General features: G+C 44.3%; 1 protein-coding gene and 2 non-coding genes across 3 annotated transcripts; all 3 read left to right on the top strand.

Annotated features, from left to right (window-relative positions):
* The first annotated feature begins 1,698 nt into the window (after positions 1-1,698).
* On the top strand, positions 1,699-7,076 carry Rps3a (ribosomal protein S3A). The gene is made up of 6 exons (XM_028858704.2): positions 1,699-1,853; positions 2,534-2,637; positions 2,901-3,088; positions 5,625-5,833; positions 6,344-6,453; positions 6,906-7,076. The coding sequence occupies exons 1-6, from the start codon at positions 1,792-1,794 to the stop codon at positions 7,025-7,027; spliced, it is 795 nt and encodes a 264-aa protein (XP_028714537.1). The 5' UTR covers positions 1,699-1,791; the 3' UTR covers positions 7,028-7,076.
* Positions 3,890-3,957, top strand: LOC114684204. Its single transcript, XR_003733271.1, has one exon. It is a non-coding gene; the product is annotated as a small nucleolar RNA SNORD73 (small nucleolar RNA).
* LOC114684208 lies at positions 6,057-6,125 on the top strand. Its single transcript, XR_003733275.1, has one exon. It is a non-coding gene; the product is annotated as a small nucleolar RNA SNORD73 (small nucleolar RNA).
* Positions 7,077-16,527: the final 9,451 nt, after the last annotated feature.

The following is a 16,527-nucleotide window of genomic DNA, read 5'->3' as shown; positions in this document are numbered from 1 at the left end:
TGTCTGGCTTTGGCCAGAGAGGACATAAGAGAACTCAGGCTGAAGAGATGGCTCAGAGGTTAAGAGCACTGGCTGCTCTTCCAGAGGTCCTGAGTTCAATTCCTAGCACCCACATGGTGGCTCACAACCATCTGTAATGAGATCTGGCGCCCTCTTCTGTATACATAATAAATAAATAAATCTTAAAAAGAGAGAGAGAGAGAGAGAGAGAGAGAGAGAGAGAGAGAGAGAGAGAGAGAGAGAGAGAGAGAAAGGGAACTCAATACACTGCTAACTGAGTACCAAAGCGGTACAGGTCAGGTCACAGGGTACCACAGGTCTTGAGGTAGCTGGTGAGGGCCCACTAGGCTTGCACTTTACTAAACTGGTATAGTTAAACTGGACGAGTTGGAGCATGTCAGCACTCAGGAGGCTGAGGCGTGAGAATCGAGTTTGAGGTCAGCCCAAACTATGGAGCAAGACTCTTGTCTTGAAGAAACTAACATAAACATGGGGAAGGGGGCTGTACCTTAAGAAAATTGGTGGGCAGTTAGGTCCAAGGACTGAACTCCATTGTGCCTTTTTGAAGTGCTGGGGATGGAACCCAGGGCCGCAGACATGCTGAGGCTTTACCGCTAAGTTACTCTAGTCCCCATTCTACTAAAAAAACCCCAAACACTCCCCCATCCCCCTCCGGGGGGTGGAAATGAAGTGGCGAGATGGCTCAGTTGGTAAAGGAACCTGCAGAGGCCTGACCCTGAGTTCAGCCTGACCACCTGAGTTCTGGCCCTATACCCACAGGATGAAAGAAAGAACTCCTGAGAGTCGTTCTCTGGTCTCCGTACACAGGCTAGAGGGGCACACGCAGAACCACACACACAGGCACACAAAAGCCATAAAAATATTACGAATGTGTAAGAGATATATAGCAAAGTATACTAAGTATACTAACTGGGCAGGAATTGGTATCAGAAATGACTTTTGTTTGCGTTGATGGGTAAGAAATAGACAACACCCCCCCCCCCCCCCCGGTCACCCGGCCCAGTGTGTCTTGCTAGGTAGTTCAGTCGGCTCTGGAACTCACCAGGCTGTCCTCCAACTTGCTGTCCTCCAACTTGCTATCCCCCTGCCTCCAGAACTCTGGGCTTGCAGACATGCCTTACCACCCCAGGCTAAGACTCTCTCTCCATGCATGTTCACAGAACAACCATACTCTAATCAGAGTCCAAATCAACACGCAGGACAGGAGCAGCATGCCCGGAGTTATGTTTATTTAATGATACTAACGTTTTGAAGCAGATCATGTCATTATTCCCATTTTCCACACGAAGGGACCGAAGGCCACGGAGGTCGGAAGGCTAAGTACTGTTCAAAGCACCACTTGAACATGGATTATGCTGTCCCTGATTCGAAGCCAAACGCTCTAGGGAAGAAACCTACCCTCAAGGTTAGCACAGGAGACGGCTCAGTAGGCATCTCCCTGTCCGGAAACTTCCCACCCTCAGGGCAACGGAAACCACAGGAAACCTGATGTGTGCACCAGGGCGAGCCTGCAAGCTCCTGTGCTCGGTGAGGTCTCCGAGGCAGCCCGCGGCCCGCTGAGCGGCCTCCCGACACACGGGGGCGCTGTCGCGGCACGGTGCGCGGGGGTGGTGGTGGCGGCGGGGGAAGCGAGCGCTGACTTAGCGTCGCGAGATTGTGAAAGCCGGAAGGGCGGAAGAGCCAGGGTCACGTCGACAGCGCTCCCCGCCCCGCTCGCGTAAGTTCTCGCGCGAGCTCTACTTCCGCCCTTTTGGCTCTCCCCGCAGCACCATGGCGGTCGGCAAGAACAAGCGCCTGACGAAAGGCGGCAAGAAGGGCGCCAAGAAGAAAGTGTGAGTGGCGGATTTTGCGGGGCGCCGGCCTCTGGGTCCCGCAGGAGGTGGTGGGCAGGGCTAGGCTGCAGCGGGGGAGCGGATGGGGCCGATGCGGGGCGGATTGCCTGGCGACGCCGCTGGCCGGTGCGCTCCGGACGGACGGCGCCCGCCTCTCCCGCCTCGGCCGGGTGTGAGCCGGGCTCCCGTCGCCAAGACCGCGTCGCGTGCTGCGCACGGTGGGCTCCCGGGTGGCTTGCAGCCCGCGGCGCTTTTAATGCCCCGAATGCGCGGCAGTCACTCCGGTTGTCCATCTGCACGGGACCCCACGTCACTCCCCGTGCTGGGACCTCGTGCAGCCTGGGAGCTCCTGGCACTTGGTTACCCCTGGTCCTGTTCGGGACTAGTTAACATCACGAGAGCTTCAGGTTCCGAGCAAGTATGTGCTCCTGCCTGTGGAGCGGAGGAGGCATGGCTCCCAACTTACAGGTTTGTACCGGTGACAGACAAGCCAGCCGTGCGGACGCTCCCCGCACGGCGAGGGGCGTCCTTCTGTGTTAAACGCAAGACAGTCTTAAGATTCTGCCCAGGACATGATGTGTCGGCAGAAGTATTGAGGCTAAGGGACGTTGAAAGTTGGCAGTCGTAATCTTAGGATTCACCAAGAAGCTTGAGCTTCTGCCTCTTTCTCTCAAATCCAGGGTTGATCCATTTTCGAAGAAAGATTGGTATGATGTGAAAGCTCCGGCTATGTTCAATATTAGAAACATTGGAAAGACACTAGTCACGAGGACTCAAGGAACCAGTGAGTACTGTATAATTGTTTTGCTTGGTCCTCAACCTGCTGCATGTGTCCTGTGAGGCTGCATGTGTCTTAGGATGGGAAGATCAGCCCAGTGGTTTCAGGCTTGGCATGTGGGGTGCTAGTTTTTCGTACATTTGTGGCAGCATGGAGGTGCTTTTAGAATTTAACTAAGAAAATGTTTGGTTGGGTATTGCCAGTAAGTCACTGGTGTCTAGGTGGATTTTTTTGGTAACAAGTTAACAGGATCTTTGGTTCTCTTGTAGAAATCGCATCTGATGGCCTCAAGGGTCGTGTGTTTGAAGTGAGCCTTGCTGATCTACAGAATGACGAAGTTGCGTTTAGGAAATTCAAGCTAATTACTGAGGATGTTCAGGGCAAAAACTGTCTGACTAACTTCCATGGCATGGATCTTACCCGGGACAAAATGTGTTCCATGGTCAAGAAGTGGCAGGTGAGACCCTAGACTTCATTGGAGCGTGTAGTGTGAGTGGTGTGATTGGAAGGATCAAAACGTGGAATGGAGAGTTGGACTTCATTTCAAACCTTGGATTGTTTTCTTGGTATTAAGCACCGGCCCAGAGTTGGGTCCTCCTGTGTTTATATGTCAGGGAAGTAAGTCATAATTTTTTCTTAAACTTCAAGAATGAATAGTTGTATTTTTCCCATGCTGTTTATATATTGTTGAGTAGCTCCTAGATGGAAAAGTGCAAGCAGAGCTGATCAAATACTGTTTTTCACCCACTTGTCCGAGTTCTTCCTCTGAACTCCCCTGCCCTTGTGACTGACAAAATTTTAAATTGTGGCCAAGATGCTGTGTATTCTTGGGTGCTGGGGGTAGAACTATGGCTTTCCACATACTGAGCTACGTCTCCTGGCCCAATATTTATTGTTAAAGGACACATAGATAGGGGGCAGCTTTGCCAGTTTAGAGACTATTTTAGGGCTACCATCTGAGTTGATAGTGAAAAGGTGGCTCTAGCTCGTTTGATTGTCTCTGATGGTGAAGTATAACAGTGCAGAGCTGCTGGTGTGGGCTAATGTCATTCGGGCCCCATTTGTTTTGTCCTTGGACAGTAACAAGCTTACTTAGCAGCTTGATTTTTATTGTAAAAGCTATTGAGTTGTGAAGATGCGATAACTGATGCAGGTGATTGAGCTTTATCACAGTGACTAACAAATCAATAACCATATCGATTCAGGAAATGACCATCGAGATGTCTCCAGGTAACAGTATTGGCAAATTGTATATGGGAATGGATGATGACAAAATGTTTCGGTCCCAAATGAAACACACTGATTTTACCGTTATGTTCTGACATTCCCTTACAGACTATGCAGTTCTGGAAGTAATAAGTTGTTTAATAAGTATTGGTACATTCTTTCTTTTTGCAGTGGAAGTCGAGGTTTTGTGTTTTTTTTTTTTTTTGAGATTTTATTTTATTTTTGAGACAGGATCTAACTTTGCTGCCCAGGCTGGCCTCAAACTCACAAAGAGAACCCTGCTTCTGCCTCCTGAGTGCTGGATTCAAGGTGTGTGCCACCACTCATGGCTGATACTAGGTATGTTTTAAAACTCAAGGTATATAATTTATAAAATGCAAAGAGATCAAATCATTTTGCCACTAAAATGACCCTTTAAAAGATGGAAATATGGTCCAATTATGATTTTTAATTTTAATATGGACCTAGCTGTGGGATTGTATTAGTCCTTGGCATGGCTTTAGTTTGGAATAAAAGGGATTAAAAATGCTCTTACAGCAGAAGTTCTACCTTTTTCCTTTGGAGAAAGGATCTCCAGCCTGTTACGGTATGGTGCTTGCTATGTAGACCAAGCTGGCCTTCAACTTATGATTTGCCATTGTATCCTGAGTGAAGGATTACAGATAATGTGTCATTGTATCTGGCCTATTTTGTCATTGGTTTTTTTTTTTTTTTTTCCTTCCCTCTCTGAGACAGGGTCTTATATATGTCCTTGACTGGGATGGAACTTGCTAAGTAGACCACAGTGGACTCAAACTCTTATTAGAGATCCAATCTCTTCTGCCTCTGCTTCGAGTGCTGGGATTAAAGCTACCACACACAACCTATTTTTTTCTTTTTAAAAGATGAAAACAAATTCATATGGTTTCATCGCGTGTATGTTGTCTTAGAATTTGACTTCCAAAGTTCTTTTTTTTTTTTTTTTTTTTTTTTTTGAGACAGGTTTCTCTGTGTAGTTTGCGCCTTTCTGAACTCACTGGTAGCCAGGCTGCTCAAACTCACAGAGATCCGCCTGCCTCTGCTCCAAGTGCTGATTAAAGGCGTGTGCCACCACCCCCGGCCCAAGTTCTTTTGGGTGAGGAGGTGTTGATAGATACAGAAGTAAAGGGTGAGATGACAGTAATCATTTAGAGAATGAATTTTGGGGTATCCTTAATTTCACTTTAAGGAAGTTGTGTAAATTAGATATTTATACTCTGTCACATAATGGTTTGACATTCAAGCTTTTTTTTAAATATATATATATATTATATTTTATTTTACAATACATTCAGTTCTACATATCAGCCATGGGTTCCCTATTCTCCCCCTCCCCCCCTCCCCTTAACCCAGCCCACCCTCCATTCCACCTCCTCCAGGACAAGTCCTCCCCGAGGACTGCGATCAACCTGTAGACTCAGTCCAGGCAGGTCCAGTCCCTTCCTCCCAGACTAAGCCAAGTGTCCCTGCATAAGTTCCAGGTTTCACACAGCCAACTCATGCAATGAGCACAGACTTGTCCACTGCTAGTTCTCCCAAACTGATCAAGCCAATCAACTGTCTCACCTATTCAGCATTCCAAGCTTTTTTATGTTAGCATTTAAAGAATTGGTTGAGGCTCTAAAAACTGCTGCAAAGGTTGGTGGAGGTGGTGCACACAGACAGGGGAGGCTAGCCAGAGCTAGTAGTGAGACCCCATCTCAGAAAGAAACAAACCATTAGAGCTTACAGTGTCCTTTTCTCCCTAGACCATGATTGAAGCTCATGTGGATGTCAAGACAACTGATGGTTATTTGCTCCGTCTGTTCTGTGTTGGTTTCACTAAAAAACGCAACAACCAGATACGCAAGACCTCTTATGCACAGCACCAGCAGGTCCGCCAGATCCGGAAGAAGATGATGGAAATCATGACCCGAGAAGTGCAGACAAATGACTTGAAGGAAGTGGTTAATAAATTGTAAGTGGTTTTTTTTCTCCTTTAAAAAACATCCTGAATGCCTGTTGAATCATCTTTCTGTAAGAGAAGGTGTATGTGGCAAGGTAGAGTTGGACATTAATTTAAATCACTGGTGTTTTTTTTTTTTTTTTGGTTGAAGCTGAATTAGCAGTGGATAGTGAAACTTACGTGTTGTTAGATATACAATAAATAATAGACAAAACTTTCCATAATAATGTATGGGAATACATGATGAGAAAATGTTTCGGTCCCAGTTGATATATACTGATAACTGTTACATTTTTCTGATGTTCCCATGCAGAATACAAATGGCTAAGAGGATGTTATGTAAAAAAGGAGGGTGCTAGATATTACAAACATCTTTAATTAGGATGCTTGCTTGCATTACACATTAGATATGTAACATTCTTTTTTTTTTTCCATGTAAAGAAAAGTGCTTATGTGAGAAACTACACTTTGGTGGATTTCTTGTTTGCTTGGTTGTTTTTTAAAAGTTTATTGGTCTTGCAGGATTCCAGACAGCATTGGGAAAGACATAGAAAAGGCCTGCCAGTCCATTTATCCTCTTCATGATGTCTTCGTTAGAAAAGTAAAAATGCTGAAGAAACCCAAGTTTGAATGTAAGTGAAAAATGAGGATTCACAAATACACTATTTTGATTGATAGCAGCATATATAGGCACCATGTATATTCCTGGTGACTTTTGATGTCCAGAAGAGGGCTTCAGTTCCCCCAGGACTGGAGTTAACAGATGGGTTGAAAGCTAACTGGGTGTTGGGAACTGAACCCAGTTCCTCTGCCAAGAGCAAGTGCTCTTAACCACCGAGCCAAATCTTCAGCTCTCTGCATGGAATTTTTTTGAAATAAGGTTTCGCTGTGTATCCCTGTCCTGGTAATCTGTAGGCTAGGCTGTTCTCTGCTGGGATTAAAAGTGTGCACCACCACCCAGCATTGTAAAATTGTAAAATTTTAGAGCAAGATAATGGTCTGTTTTCTTGTGTATTTGTAGTGTGGAAGAGCATTGTTTTAGTTATGATACTTGTTTATAATAAGATTCTTTTTTTCCTTTTAGTGGGAAAACTCATGGAGCTCCATGGTGAAGGTGGTAGTTCTGGAAAAGCTACTGGTGATGAGACAGGTGCTAAAGTTGAACGAGCTGATGGATATGAACCACCAGTCCAAGAATCTGTTTGAAATCCAGATTTCTAATAGTGACAAATAAAAGTCTTTATTTGTGATGATGGTTTGCTTCTGAACATTGTTTAAAATAGGAAAGCTTGGTGTACCAGGCATTATTTAATGTGACCTGCTGAACTTGGGACCTTTTGTATGGGTTTTTAATCCAGTAAGTTGTTAGAAGGTGTGACGCACTTTAGTGATCTGGAAAAGTAATGAGACAGGGTCTCACTGTATATCTCTGGCCTCCAATAGATTTGGCTGCCTCTGCTTTAAAGGCCTGCTCCACCACACCCGGCAAATGAAAAGAAACCAGTAAACTCCAAGGGTGTTTTGTAGACAGAAAGTTCTCTGGTCCTGCCATGCCCTGCAGTTCGATCTCTCCCACCCTCGCTCCCACAGCCAATTATAAACTAATCCCTCAGAGGCTTAATATTACAAATTGTATGGTCTATGGCCCAATCTTCTTGTTAGTTTGTGCTGCCACGTGTCTGGCGTTACGGGTCTGCTGACATCTTGTTGCTCCTTCAGTGGCCGGCTCATGTCTCTTACCCTTCTCTTCAGTTTGAATGTACCTCATAACCTTACTCTGCCCTGCCATTGGCCAACAGCTTTTTTATCAACCAATCAGCAACACATTCACAACATACAGAAAGACATCCTACAGCAGTGTTTCTCTTATCTTTTTTTTTTTTTAAAGATTTTATCATGTATACATGAGTGTTCAGCCTGCAGGCCAGAAGAGGGCACCAGATCTCATTACAGATGGTTGTAGCCACATGTGGTTGCTGGAATTGAACTCAGACCCTGAAGAACAGTCAGTGCTCTAACCTCTGAGCCATCTCTCCAACCCCTCATCTGTTTTTAAAGGCTTATGTAGGTAGGCTTTTGTAGCATGGCAGTGTTACTCCTTAGCATTTGCTGGGTCTGGGTTATTTGCTCTACTTGCTGGAGGACATCTCATGACAAGCTGGAGACCTTGCATTAATTTTTTGGACTTTTTTTTTTTTAACATTAAAACAGGTTATAATTCAAAAGTCCAGGGTTAAACAGTAAAATATTTTCTCTGTAGAAAGTAATATAAATGATAACATTTCCTAATAAGCCCTTTTAAGCCAAATGATAGCTGAATTATACATATTGATTAGATTCTGGGGATAGAGAAGAACCTATTTTCATCTGTTCAGAGAGCTATGTTTTACTTAAGTTGTGTAAGTGAGATTCCTATTCATCTTCCCCTTCACTGTTTGATTTATGGCAGACATTCTTCTATAAGCTAATGGATGGTTCTTAAGCCATTTGGTTTGTTGGGTTCCACCCTCGAGTCTTTGGTCCGAGTAGTTCTAAGTTCTCAGGCAGTGCTGATGGTCTGGAGACTACAACAGTTGGTGAGCTTCCAGGCTGAGTACTTTAGTTTTTAGGGTTTTGTGATGCTTAGGGAGCATCTAGATCTCAGGCCTTATACGAGCCAGGTAAGTTCTCTGCTGTTGACCACTTTTTTTTCCCTCCAAAGAAAGGGTTTTTCTGTAGCCCTGTCTTGGAACTCTAGTCCAGGCTGGCCTCAAACTCGAGATCTGCCTGCTTCTGCCTACCCAGTATTAGGATTAAAGACACGTGGCCTGGCCATTTTTTTATTTTGATGTGCTATATTTAGGATTTCCCACCATGCCATCCAGAAAGTTATTGTTAGGATTCATAGGGGTCCCTCGATTTTCTGTAGACAACTCAGTTTCTTAATTTTCATTAAGTAGGGCCCTCCCCCACTTTTAGCCTATGCCTTTGCAAGGTAAAGTATTACCAGATTGTACCCTCTGGGCATTTTATATTTGACACCCTAAAATGGTCTTTTGTTTGCAGTATTAACACATGCCTTGGACATGGTAGCAAGCAAATACTATCAACTATTTTTCCAACCCTTAAGTGTGAGTTGAGACAGGGTCTTAGTATATGTAGCCCAGGCAAGCCTACTTTTTCTTAAAAGATTTATTTATTATGTATATAGTGTATAGATGGTTGTGACCCACCATGTGGTTGCTGGGAATTGAGCTTAGGACCTCTGGAAGAGCAGCCAGTGCACTTAACCACTAAGTTATCTCTCCAGCCCATGAAAATACTTTTTTTTTTTTTTTCTTTTCTTTTCTCTCAAGACAGGGTCTCTGTGTAGTTTTGGAGCCTGTCCTGGATCTCACTCTATAGACCAGGCTGGCCTCAAACTCAGAGATCTTCCTTGCTCCGCCTCTTGAGTGCTGGGATTAAAGGCCACTGCCACCTGGCAAGCCTACTTACATAATAAATCTTTTGAGTAATGATTTGGGTAGCACTCTAAAGGGCTCATTTGGAAAGGCACAAAGGAGTTAAGAAGGGTTGGGCCAGGAGCTCGAGGTGGCTCAGCTGTTAAGAGCACTTGCTGGTGGCAGAGGACTTAGGTTCAGTTCTTAGTACCCACAATGTAGCCCAACTGTCCAAAATTCAAGTTCAAGGGCATCTCACATCCTTTTCTGGTCTCTAGGCACCAGGCATTCATGTAGTGCACATACATGTAAATAAATGGTTTGGCCTGTTTAAATTTGTTAAAATTTAAGCCTACCTATAGGCCACCTTGAAAGTCTAATCACAAGTGCCTCCATGGGGCAAATGGAAACTTACCTTGGAAATCTATAGGTCTTTGATTTAATCTGCCATAGGCAAATTTTTGTAATTGATAACAAAACTCAAACCTTGCATTGGTTTTCTTCAGTGTACATGACAGCAGCCCTAACTAGACTAACTTGAAAGGGGTAAGTAAGTCCTAGGGAGACTCTTCAAGATGGATCATTGTAACTGAATTCCTCCATAAGGGAGAATTGAAGAATCCTCTTTTAAGAGCCAGTGTGGACATTGCCTCTAAAAACCTAGAAAAGACAAGTGACACGAAGAAGAGACTCCCATAACTATCTTAAGTTACACACCAAATACTTTACAAACAGCACCCCAATATATTAACAAGAACAATTAACACTAGGTAGGATCATTAGCACTGATTGTGTTATGATGTCTTCTGGCCTTGTTTTGGCTACAATGCCTCAATAGTTTAGTGATCTTAGTTGTGGTTGATAACTGCAGTTACTTAGTTATGTGTAGCTAGTTCCTCAGTAATCACTTCTCAGGAAGTTCTCAGCCATATTATCTTGAATTATTAAATATTTCCATGTACTTTGTATCCAATTTTGTTTTTCTTAAATTTCTTACATGTACCTGAGTGAATGTATGTTCCACTTGTGTACAGGGGCCTGCAGAGGTCAGAAGAGACATCAGATCCCTGGAACTGGAGCTATAGACAGTTGTGAACTGCCATGTGGGTGCAGGAACCGAACCCAGGTCCTCTGGAAGAGCAGCTAGCACTCTTGTATAAAGTTGAGCCAACTCTCCAGCCCCTATTTTGAGATAGTCTGTGAATCCTTGGGGTGATCTTAACTCCTGATCCTCCTGCTTCCACCCACTAGTGCTGGGATTATGGGAATGAGCTACCAAAATTGGCCTGAAAGTCACTTGTGAGATAGAAGTTTCTAGGCTCTTTGAGCGTCTTAAATATTTTATCGCTAGTGCTTAGTGGCTTTTGACTTAGATGTGAGCAATACAGTCTGTTCGAGAATCATGGTTTGGATTTTGATCTTTTCCTGGCTGCTTTCGTGTGGTATGGAGATGTTCTGCAGGGGGAGCAACCCTGTGTTGTGTGAGCAATACTGTGCTGTGTTGCTAGCACTTTTTGCTATTTATGCGTATTCAGTGAACTACCTGGGCTCTTCAGTACTTACTACAAATTGGGTTCTGTCCGTTGATTTCATGCAACTGTGAACCTAACTGCAAGTGTCCCAACTGTTTAGGTAGACAGGGCCAAGTGTGTTAATGTATTCAACAATGAGGATATGTTGTTGGTATATAACCTCATAATAAATGGAGAAGCATCTGTATATAGTTCTAAGCCTTTGGGGGTAGTAGAGATTTCCCAGGTCACTCTTAGTAGCATTGGCTATTGTTTTGTGAGGGAGTTTGACTATGATGGTCTGGGAACCTACTGTTACAGCCTCTAGTCCTTTTCTGGCGTTTTATCCTGTGTCACCTTTTTAAATAGGATCTTACCTTGTGGCCCAAGTTGGCCTTGAACTCAAGATGCTCCTGCCTCAACCTCCCAAGTAGCTTGGACTGTATATGCCCGTGGTGCTGCATCAACCTTTCATTGCTAAAGGGGATGATGTGTACATGCTTGGGCACTAAACCACTCAGTGTTCCACTCTGGAGGAGGCTCCCATTTTTAGGACATTATTGGTTTTTGGGAGGGCAAGACATGTTTTTTACTTTTTTTCTTTTACATGTATATGGTTTGCATGTGTCTACAGGTCAGGCCAGAGATACCTGGAGCTGGAGTCAACAGGCAGTTGTGAGCTCCCTGCTCTGGGTACTGGGAACACAGCTCCAATCCAGTACAAAAGCCTTATGCTGAGCCATCGCTCCAGCCCTGTAAGACGGGTTTACCATGTACCCCAGGCCGGCCTCTAACTTACCCTCTTGTCTTATCCTTATGAACTGATGGAATTACAGATAAGTGCCCCCATGCTCAAAAAATTTTAATGGAACAAACTACAAAGCACCGTGGAGCATGCCTTTAATTCCAGGCAGAGGCAGGTGGATCTCTGTGAGTTTGAGACCAGCCTGGTCTACAGAGCAGGTTCCAGGACAGTGAGGGCTGTTACACAGAAAAACCCTGTCTCAAAAAACAAACAAAACCCAAAAACAAAACAACAAACCAAACCCCCCTCTCACCCCCACCCCCCAAAAAAGCACCAAGCAATTACAGGTACTTCCCTGATTCTGAAGCAAATTTGACTTCTGGAGTAAATACCAGGGTTGGAGAGATGGCACAGTGGTTAAGGGCGCTGGCTGCTCTTCCAGAGGACCATGGTTGATTACTAGCACCCACATGGTAGCTCAGTTATCAATAATTTTACTTCAGGAGATATAATGCCCCTGGGGACCAGGCGTGCTTCTGATGTATTTCAGCATGCATCTGTTGGTCAGCTTTCTGTCACGGTGTTTTTGGTTGCTTGGTACCACTGCCTTTGTGCCTGAGTGACAGTATAACATACTAGGTAGGTGTGGCAGAGGAGGCTACTTACTACATGGCAGCCAGGATGCAAAGAGAAGGTATCAGGGTTCCAATAACTACCACGTCTCTGTCTCCCAAGCAATGTAGAAATAAGGATATGCACCACTACGCTTGGCCTTGATCTATTATTTTTGTTAATTTTGTTTTTGAGAGACATGATTTCTTTATGTAGCCCCTGGCTGTCTTGGAACTTGCTATGTAGATCAGACTGGCCTTGACCTCACAGAAATCTGCTTGGCTCTGCCTCCCCATTGATGGGATTAAAGGTGTGCATCACCACGCCTAGCCTAAATATTATTTTGTTGTTTTTTGTTTTTTTTAAAGATTTATTTATTTATTATGTATACAGAAGAGGGCGCCAGATCTCATTACAGATGGTTGTAAGCCACCATGTGGTTGCTGGGAATTGAACTCAGGACCTCTGGAAGAGCAGTCGGTGCTCTTAACCACTGAGCCATCTCTCTAGCCCCTGTTTTTTGTTTTTGTTTTGTTTTTCAAGACAGGGTTTCTCTGTGTATTTTTGGTGCTTGTCCTGGATCTCACTCTGTAGACCAGGCTGCCCTGGAACTCACAGAGATCTGCCTGGCTCTGCCTCCTGAGTGCTGGGATTAAAGATGTGTGCCACCACCACCTGGCATTGGTCTCACTACATATTGCTTAGGTTAGTTTTAGGCACTGGGCTGAAGTGATATCCTGCCAAAGCCTCTCGAGTTCCTGGGCCTTCAAATACACACCACTGCTTTGATTTTTATCTTACTTCTAGGTATTTGTCTAAAAGAAATGAAATGTTATGTCCACACAACACACTAGTTTTAAGTTTCTGGTGGTTTGGATGAGAATGGCTTCCTGAAGCTCTGAGTTTGAATTCTTGGTCCCCAGTGAGTCGAACTGTTTTGGAAGTGTCAAGTATGGCCTTGGAGGTGTGCTACTGGGGTCAGGCTTTGAGGTCTCCAAAGCTCAGGCTAGGCCTGGAGTCTCTCCCTCGGCCTGCTGCCAGCAGATCAGGATGTAAAGCTCTCAGCTCTCCACTTATTGCCACTGTCTCCTGCTATGATGGCCATGGACTAACCCTCTGAAATAGTAAACAAGTCCACAATTAAATGCTTCCTTCTATAGGTTGTCTTGGTCATGGTGTCTCTTCACAGCAACAGAACAATAACTATGACAAGGTTGATATCAATTTTATTCAGTGTACTATTAGCCTAATATAGTGGGTAAACAAACTGTGGTATTTATATATTTAAATAGTAATAAGAGAATTGATTTACCATGGATACATCAAGCAAAAGAAGCCAAAGGAAAGAGTAGGTACTATGATCTTATGAATTCAAAAATTAATCTGTCGGTATAGATCAGAACAGTGGCTGCTGGGCCAGAGGGGGGTGTTGGGAAGGGGTACAGTGACTGACTGGAAGGGAGTGTGAAGGAACTTTGGAGACAAATGTTTTATATATTGACTATATGGTGTCAAAATTCATAGAATTATTTACTTGGTACCTATGCATTTTATGTAAATTATGACTCAATTTAAAAACTGGTGTAGCTAACCAGGCCACTGATTTGTTGTATTTTGCTGGACTCTGGTGTCTGCCTCTCCCACTCATGCTTTCCACACTGAACTTACCCTTTTCACACCTATTTGGAACTGGAACCAAGCCTAAAGACACTATTTTACAGCTGGGCGGTGATGGAGCATGCCTTTAGTCCCAGCACTTGGGAGGCAGAGGCAGGTGGATCTCTGTGAGGTCGAGGCCAGTCTGGGCTACAGAGCGAGTTTCAGGAAAGGCGCAAAGCTACACAGAGAAACCCTGTCTCAAAAACAACAACAAACAAACAAACAAAACAAAACAAAACAAAACAACAACAACAAAGAGACACTATTTTGCCCCCTCTGTCATGGGGTTCTTGGCTTCCATGGTAATCAGGGGCAGGGCCTGGGTACCACTTATAGGAGTCATGGGGCTGGATCTGATAATGCTGTTCAGCATCCCAGAGGTCAGAATCAGCATCATTGGTGGCCTGACAACAGTGATTCTTAGCTGCAGGGTTTTGCTCTGCAGTTGTGCTGAGAATGTGGTCCTGAATCTTCCTGCCTGAGGTACTCAGTTTCCATAAGGCCTCATCCTTCCCTCGTTCTCACATCTTCTGTATCCATCCCCCAGAACATGATCCTGAGTGGTCTACCGTCCAGCAGGAACAACCAACAACAGATAGTCAGACCACTCGAGATTCACATTGCAGGGGCTCAGCACTTTTACTTTTGCTGTTTGTTTGGTTTGTGGTTTTTAATTTTTGTTTTGTTTTGTCCCCCCGACTGGGTTTCTCTGTGTAACTGTCCTGGCTGTCCTGGAACTCTCTATAGATCAGTCTAGCCTTGAACTCACTGAGATCCGCCTGCCTTTGCCTCTCAAGTGCTGGGATTACTGTGCTACCACTGCCCCGCTCACTGAGGCCTTTGAGAAGTAATGGTCTTCAGCTGTTGGCCGCTTGGGGGCCTGGGAAACAATGTGGTCGGCTGCAGTGGTCTTTGAGTCAGGACTCTTAATAAAGTACTTCTGCATTATTGGAGGAATAAATGTAGATGAACATATTTTGTTTTTGAGATGGTCTCATGTAGCCCAGGCTGGCTGTTAAATTTACTATGTATCAAAGGATAACCTTGAACTCCTTATGCTCTTGCCTCTACCTACCAAGTGTTAGGATTATAGGGTATCCCACTGTGCCTGGTTTTTATTTAAATATGAGGTTTTATTATATTGCACAGATTGGCTTCAGATTCAAGTTTGAGTTTAAACCCCCTTGGGCTGAAGTGACCTTGCCATCCCAGCTCAGCAAGGAGCTGAGAACAGATGTTTTCATCATGTCTAGCTTGTTTTCTTTGAGACAGTTTCTCTGTGTAACAGCCCAGGCTATCCTGAAACTCCCTTTGTAGACCAGGCTGGCCTCTAACTCACCTGCCTCTGCCTCCAAGTGCTGGGACTAAAGGTTTGTGCCACCACACCTGGCTTTTTGTTTTTTCATTTCTTCTCTTCTCTCTCTCTCTCTCTCTCTCTCTCTCTCTCTCTCTCTCTCTTCTCTCTCTCTCTCTCTCTCTCTTCTCCTTCCTTCTCCTTCCTCCTCCTCCTTCCTCCTCCTCCTTCTTCTTCTTTGATTTTTTGAGATAGGGTTTCTCTGTGTAGTTTTGGTGCCTGTCCTGGATCTCACTCTGTAGCCCAGGCTGGCCTCAAACTCAGAGAGATCTGCCTGGGTCTGCCTCCCAAGTGCTGGGATTAAAGGCGTGTGCCACCACTGCCACCACCCAGCTCACTTGTTTTCTTTAAAAAATAAGTTAAATATATAACGAAAGAATAAATATAGGATGATAATTTAGATTGTTGGTCAGCCAGATATGACAAACGACTAATTCTAGCCCTTGAGAGGCACAAGCAGGGTGATCATGAGTTAGTTCCACCTGGGCTACATGGGGAGAACCTGTTACAAACAACAGAAAGATTGCTGCTGGTTAGTTTTTGAAAAGAAGACAACCAACAGTCAATATTTTCTGAATTATGAATTTGAATCATTCTGAAAAGAACGGTGGTGAATTATTACTTGTAGTAGATTATCCCTACTATATATATAATTAGGATTTGTTATTTTGTCTTTTTTTTTTTTTTCAGAGCTGAGGACCGAACCCAGGGCCTTACGCTTGCTAGGCAAGCGCTCTACCACTGAGCTAAATCCCCAACCCTTTAAGATTTGTCTAGAATCATCCAGAATGTTCCCCAGACTCATCTTGGATTACTTTTATCTGACACATAATTTGGAGATGGCTTGTTGTTACACAGCCTTACGAACACTACAGACCTGAAGTGTAAACAGTCATAGAGAAAAGAACTATCCATTAGTAGACGAGCTCAAGCTTGAGTTTGTAGGTAACGTTGGTATACAATGTCTACATAAAACAGAGACTGATAGGACTTCTCCACAAACTGTCCTCCTAGACAGTGTCACATAGCCCAGGCTAGTTTTGAATTCACTGAGTAACCAAGCAGTCTTGAACTTCTGATCTGCCTGCCTCTACCTCCCAAATGCTGGGGTCACCAGGCACGCGTGACCAGCTTGGTTTGTACTTTTCTTTCTACTTGAAAGAACATTTCAAGGGCTGGAAAGATGGTCCAGTGGTTATTAAGAGTACTGGCTGATCTTGTAGAGGACCTGATTCAATTCCCAGCACCCACACGGTGGCTCAAAACCATCTGTAACTCCAGTTCCGAGGGAACCAACACTTTTTGACTTGCATAGGCAAATGGTACACACACACACACACACACACACACACACACACACACACACACCATTCACATAAAATAAATCATAAAAATTTCAGAGTTTT

The sequence above is a fragment of the Peromyscus leucopus genome, chromosome 6 (genome assembly GCF_004664715.2).
Source record: "Peromyscus leucopus breed LL Stock chromosome 6, UCI_PerLeu_2.1, whole genome shotgun sequence".
Taxonomy (NCBI): Eukaryota; Metazoa; Chordata; class Mammalia; order Rodentia; family Cricetidae; genus Peromyscus; species Peromyscus leucopus.
This window is presented reverse-complemented; position numbering and strand designations above follow the sequence as displayed.